The 6,625-nt window shown below is 38.4% G+C and overlaps 1 protein-coding gene across 1 annotated transcript; it reads left to right on the plus strand.

Moving 5' to 3' along the window:
* The first annotated feature begins 716 nt into the window (after positions 1 to 716).
* On the plus strand, positions 717 to 1,329 carry LOC100500521 (DNA-binding domain-containing protein). The gene has a single exon (NM_001248624.3). It carries the CDS (start codon positions 770 to 772, stop codon positions 1,136 to 1,138), a length of 369 nt encoding a protein of 122 aa, NP_001235553.1. The 5' UTR covers positions 717 to 769; the 3' UTR covers positions 1,139 to 1,329.
* Positions 1,330 to 6,625: the final 5,296 nt, after the last annotated feature.

Here is a 6,625-nt window from a genome sequence, read left to right on the forward strand (position 1 = left end):
CGATTTTTGTAAGTGGGGGAAATATCTGTAATGTTTTATAAATTAGGGACAAAATTCGCAACATCAAAAAACTTTTAGGACAAAAAATACTATTAAACCTAAAAGGAAATGCAAGCACTTACGTAATTAATGTAATATATTATATATGGGGGCCGGGGCACATCCGAACATTCTCCACTGAATTTCAAAATTATTTTATCAGATTCTTATTTAAGTTTTATTGCTTTTAGCTTTTAGCTTTATTCTCATTATTCAAATTCTTTCCTCATGTAGAATAAAATATATTATCTTGTCATCGCTATTCAAACCTTTTTCAATTTTATAAGGTTCTATCAATAATTGTACTCTAATTTAAATAATCCACAATCAAAATAATAAAATAAATCTCATCACTGTATTTTATTTCGACCCAGGCGCCACCTCACCTTCACTTACTAGAAAAGACCTCTGAAAGTAGGACGTTAAAGTGACGAACTATTAACATCATGCAACAAAATTTGTGCATTGAATTGGAACCTGTCCATATATATCCATTCTTGCACCAGTTCTTTCCAAGATTATAAAACCAAGTCAAAGAAGAGTCGAACTTCTACTCTTCCTCGCTAAAGCTAAGAATCATGTGATTGATTAGGATTTAGGAACAAAACAAAAATTAAAAGTTAGAATATAAGGCAATCCAATTATAACATATATACCCTGCCTATAAATACATACATAGGCATAAGCATAAGTACTGATCACGCCTCAAGTTATTTTAATTAAAGCAAAAATGGAGAAAGAGAGAGGAGAGGAAGAAGTGAAGTACCGTGGAGTGAGAAAGAGGCCATGGGGTAAGTTCGGAGCAGAGATCAGAGACCCAACAAAACCTACGGGAAGGCAATGGTTAGGGACATTTGACACTGCTGAAGAAGCTGCTAGAGCTTATGATCGTGCAGCCATTGCTTTGAGGGGTGCTCTTGCAATCCTTAATTTTCCTCATGAGTTCCATTTTCATCTCCCTTTTATATTATCAAATTCTTCTACTAAGGGAAATGGAAGTTCTTTTGATAAGGAAGTTATTGAGTTAGAGTATTTGGATGACAAGGTGTTGGAAGAGCTTCTTGAGTTAGAAGAGAAGAGAAGGAATAACGAAGACTAAGATCACTGGAGTACTATTCATTGTTTTGAGATCCCCGGCCCCTTTTTTTTTCTGTAGTTCTCCACTTGTATTAATATCTGAACTGATGATTTAGGGTTCGGATTGATTTCCAAAAATCTTCCGCACCCATTGATTGAATTAAATTGTGTATGCTTAAAAAATCTTACAATTAATGCAACAAAATCTTTAAATGATTCGATGGACCCCGATAATTCTTGATGATATATATCTTGGTGTCTTCCTGAGAAAATGGTTGAACTAGTTTTTCTAATTTGCATTCCAACCTTTACAATTGCATTCTGAAATTGGCTGCATAGGATAGTTATTTAGAGGTGGGTATTTTGGAAATTTTGTTTCTTCAATGTGGTTAATGAAGAATTAAAGTTAAGTTACCTGAGATTGGATGATAGATACCTTAAATCTCAGAGTTCAAGAGTAATTAAAGTTTTTCGGGTGAGGATACGTTGATTATTTGGATTTTTTATGCCGATAATGCCACGCTATTTCAGTATGTGCTCAAGGTAGTGTTTGGTTTCTCAAATTTATTCATGTTAACTTTAGTTTCGTGTTTGGTTTCGGCAGGACAAGTTCTATATATGACATATGTAATAACTAATTAAATATTTGCAAGCATGATTTTTACTGCTTGGTGGTTAAACCATGCACGTTCTTAAACGCTATTATTGAACTGCATTATGCTGAGGTTCAGTACCATTGATAGCAGTAATGAACCTCAAGCACAACATGGACCAATGAACCTCAAGCACAACATGGACCAAGACACAAGCCTGTAAGGAAGGTCACTACCCCAAGTTACTTGAAGGATTATGTCTAGCGGATGAAAAGTTGAGCTGGCATTAGTGTTGTAGTGCTGTAGTGCGGTAGTGTTAGCCTTGTCTGTCATTTACCATTGATTCCATTTTCTGTTAAGATCCTTGTTGACACAAGAATACAAATTTTGTTATAGGAATCACTACTATATATAGACTACTCATGTAATAAGGCAGATATGAAAATTACCTTATCCAAATTAGTGCTCTGGAGGTACTGGCCCTCGCAGCCCAGACCCTTTCCCTATCTCCCTTCCTTTGCCTTCCTAACAAAATTGGTGCTCTTGTTGAGTCATGGCTGAATCCACTTGATCCAAAACCAGTTCTGATAGATTGGAAGATGTCATTTCCAAATTAGCCTCCCATTAAATCACCCTTGGCGAATCTCTTCATGCTATGATCCTCAAATTAGATGAACTCATTCAAAAATTACCCACTTCAGATTCACCTTATCACTCTCCGTCATCTTCTTCCACCATGTCATCCCCTGCTTCACCTTCTTCGTTTCATCGCATCAAACTAGAGGTCCCTTGTTTCAATGGTACTGACCCTCTTGGTTGGATCTTCAAGATCAACCAATTCTTCGAATACCATTCAACACCAGAGATCGAGCGCCTAACCATTTCTTCCTTCTATATGGAAGGAAGAGGCCTTGCTTGGTTTCAATGGATGACCAACAATAGTTAACTCACTTCTTGGCCCACCTTTCTCCAAGCGCTACAAACTTGCTTTGCTCCTTCGCAGTACAAAGATCCTACCGGTGCTCTGTTTAAATTAACCCAACGCAGTATTGTCAATGCTTATCTCTCAGAGTTTGAAGACCTCGTCAATTGGATCATTGGCCTTCCACCGTCGTTCCTTTTAAGCTTCTTTATCTCCGGCTTGGCTCCCGAGATTCGTCATGAGGTCTAGACCTTGTAGCCTCTGACTTTGGTTTAGGCTACAGGATTAGCGCGCCTTCAAGAAGAGAAATTCCTTGAGAGCTGTCGAACGTGGCGAGGACCTTTCACCCCAGTTTCTTCCGCCAATTTGTCACCGTCATCGTCGCCAGTCATGCCTTTATCCCCTTCACTTTCATTGCCTCCTCCAATAAAACCTTCTCCACTTCTCGAGGTCAAGCACTTGTCGCTGGAAGAGTTGGCATTACGGCGGGAACATGACCTTTGTTTTAACTGCAACGAAAAGTTTCATCGCGGCCACTGTTGCACCTCCAAGGTCTTCTTGTTGATTGCAGATGAAGACGAGGGTTTTTCTTTAGATAACCCTGACTTGGACTTGTCACCCGACCCGCCTGACCCACCCACGGTACCTTTGACCCAAATTAGCTTACACATTATGGAGGGCCATCTTGCTCTTGAAACATTGCAACTATTGGGCCTGATTGCAGAACATCAAGTATTGATCCTGGTTGATGGGGACAGTACCCACAACTTTGTCCAAGAACACCTGGTACAAAGTTTGGGCCTCCCTATTCGTGTCCTAGTTGGAAACGACCATCAACTTCATTGCAATTTGGTGTGCGAAGCTGTTTTGATTCAGGTTCAAGGGGTAACCTTCACTGCTAACCTTCATGTTCTCTCTTTGTCTGGTGCGAATTTGGTCCTAGGAGTACAATGGCTTAAATCCCTCGGTCTAGTTCTTATTGACTACAATGCCTTAACAATGAAATTCTTTCATAATGAGCGCCTCATTGAACTCAAAAGGGACACAAATGCTACCCTTCATCCTCTTACACCACCTCAATTGCATCGTCTCATTCGTACAGAGGGTGTTAGTGCTTTCTACCATATCAGCTTAATTTCCACTGAGCTGCCTTCATGCCCAACCACTATTGCCTACCTTCCACCATATATTCAGACAATCTTTTTCCACTTTGATTTCTTAGTCCAACCACCCACCTCTTTACCACCTTAAAGACCTACCAATCACCATATACACCTTCTTCCTAACTCAGAGCCTATTAATGTACGACCTTATCTCTGCTATGCCTACAGAACACCAAGATTATTCACTTGCGAATAATTTGATTATGCACCATGGTTGCATTTGGTTACCTTTAGCCTCACCTTTCACCCAGACACTGCTTAAGGAGTATCATTCTTCACCCATTGGGGGGCATTTCGGCATCTCGAAAACATTAGCACGTATTCGCGAGAACTTCACGTGGCCTGAAATCCGAAATGATGCTGAGAAATTTGTTACCTCTTGTGTTGATTGTCAGCATGCCAAATATGAGACTAAGAGGGTGGTTGGCTTGCTCTGTCCTCTCCCAGTACCATTTTGACCATGGGAGGATCTCTCCCTCGATTTCATAATTGGGTCGCCTGCTTTCCGTGGACACACAGTTATACTCGTGGTGGTAGACCGGTTCTCGAAGGGCTTTCATCTAGGCATGTTGCCTACACACCATACTTTGCACACAATCACCGTTCTTTTTATGGATATGGTCGACAAGATCCATGGTAGGTCTCGGAGCTTAACTTCTGATCGTGACCCATTGTTCCTTAGCCAATTCTGGCAAGCTTTATTCAAATTGAGTGGTACATGTTTACGAATGAGTTTGGCCTATCATCCGCAATCCGATGGACAGACGGAAGTGCTTAATCGTGTGATTGAACAATGCCTTCGCGCTTTTGTTCATAACAAACCTTCATTGTGGGGTAAGTTTTTGGGCTGGGTAGAATGGGCATACAACACTTCATGTCACTCAAGCACTGGGGTCTCACCATATGAAGTAACTTTAGACAAGAAACCGTTCAATTTTCCTCAATACCTCGCGGGCACATCCAATGTAGAGGCAGTAAATGATCTTCTGTCAAATATGGAGGTTGTCTTCGCAAAAATTCGAAAGAAATTGTTGAAAGCTCAAGAAGGTATGAAGCACATCGCAGACGCCAAACGACGGGATGCTACTTTTAATCCCAGGGATTGGGTGATAGTTAAGTTACGACCGCACCGCCAAACCTCTGCTTCTAGAAATACTACATCTTATTCTAAGTTAGCAAAAAGGTATTACGACCCTTATCAGATTTTGGAGCGTATTGGCAAAGTTGTGTATAAATTACAACTACCCGAGGGTGCTTGTATTCACCCTGTCTTTCATTGTTCTTTCGCTCAAGCTGTTTCGCAATACAGATTTTGACATCACTGCTCCTCTGACTTTGCCAGCTACTTTGCTCGATAACCAACCCATTATCACCCCGTTGGCCATTCTGAGTTCTCGTCAAGGACCTGAGTCCAAGCTTCAAGTGTTAGTCCAGTGGGATGGGTTGTCCCCTGATGATACATCATAGGAAGATTGGGCAAACTTACAGTCCTTGTATTATCTCGAAGATAGGCAACTCTTTGAAGTGGTGAGGGATGATGACAGTAATGAACCTCAAGCACAACATGGACCAAGGTACATGCCTGTAAGGAAGGTCACTACCCCAAGCTACTTGAAGGATTATGTCTAACGGATGAAAAGCTGAGTTGGAATTAGTGTTGTAGTGTTGTAGTGCGATAGTGTTAGCATTGTCTTCCCTTTTATCATTGATTCCATTTTCTATTAAGATCCTTGTTGACACAAGAATACAAATTATGTTATAAGAATCACTACTATATATAGACTACTCATGTAATAAGACAGATATGAAAATTACCTTATCCAAATTAGTGCTATGGAGGTACTGGCCATTATATTTTTTTGTTTGGGTCCTTTATGTTTAAAGAGCCCAAATAAAAAAATATAAAAACCCAATAGACTAAAATAATTTTTTTATTGTTTTTATTATATTGTGACAAGTTTTATCTAGGCCAATGGATGCCAATCCCCTTGGTATAGCGAAGGCATAATAGAAAAAAGATAGTATTTTACTTACAATAAACTTCATTTTTTACTTTCATAAATAATATATATTAATAATGTAAAAGTTTTTATATTATTATTTAATTAATAATGATCATGTATAATAATTTTTAATTTTAAAATAATTATCTTAAAAGTCATATAAAATAATAATTTTGTATTTTTTATGGTGTAAATTTTTTTAACTGATCGACAATGCATGCCTAAGTTCCCATCAAATTATATACTTTTCTCTCTTTTCTTTTTATTTTTTTACAAAATTCTAAAATTAAATATTACGTAGAAGGAATATTATTCATAAGAATAAAATTTCTTTATTTCAAGTTTTTTTTAAAGATCACCTGATGCATTCATGTATATTTCGTGGCGCCCCTGTCCATCATGTTCTTTGAACATGGATGATGGCTTAGAAGACAATTGGATTATAGGGGGAAAACAGTGGTATGTTAAAATCAGACTCTATTAATGGAAATCTAAATCATTTTAGCTAAAGTTGGTGTATATGCTAATGAAGCAGGGGCATGACTTAAATTCTGAAACAGGTAACCCATCCTTTTCAGGAGTTACTAGACAACTAATTTTGGAAATAGTAAAAAATATACTGATAGTTGAAGTAAAAGGGTACTGTACTGTGTACCCTTCTAGATCAAGATGACTTCAAGGAATTAAGATGTAAGAGGTCATACAATATATATACATTGAACAAGATTTGATTACCAATCAGGGACAAAACAGAGTTTTCTATCCTAGTGTTAAACCACAAACAACTTTCCTTGATCATTTATGTCACATCAACTGCATAGAGTTGAG

This window comes from Glycine max, chromosome 9 (genome assembly GCF_000004515.6).
Source record: "Glycine max cultivar Williams 82 chromosome 9, Glycine_max_v4.0, whole genome shotgun sequence".
Taxonomy (NCBI): Eukaryota; Viridiplantae; Streptophyta; class Magnoliopsida; order Fabales; family Fabaceae; genus Glycine; species Glycine max.

Bases quoted from the DNA above. Each gene is read 5' to 3' on its own strand.
- LOC100500521 (NM_001248624.3), top strand. From the start codon at position 770: ATGGAGAAAGAGAGAGGAGAGGAAGAAGTGAAGTACCGTGGAGTGAGA.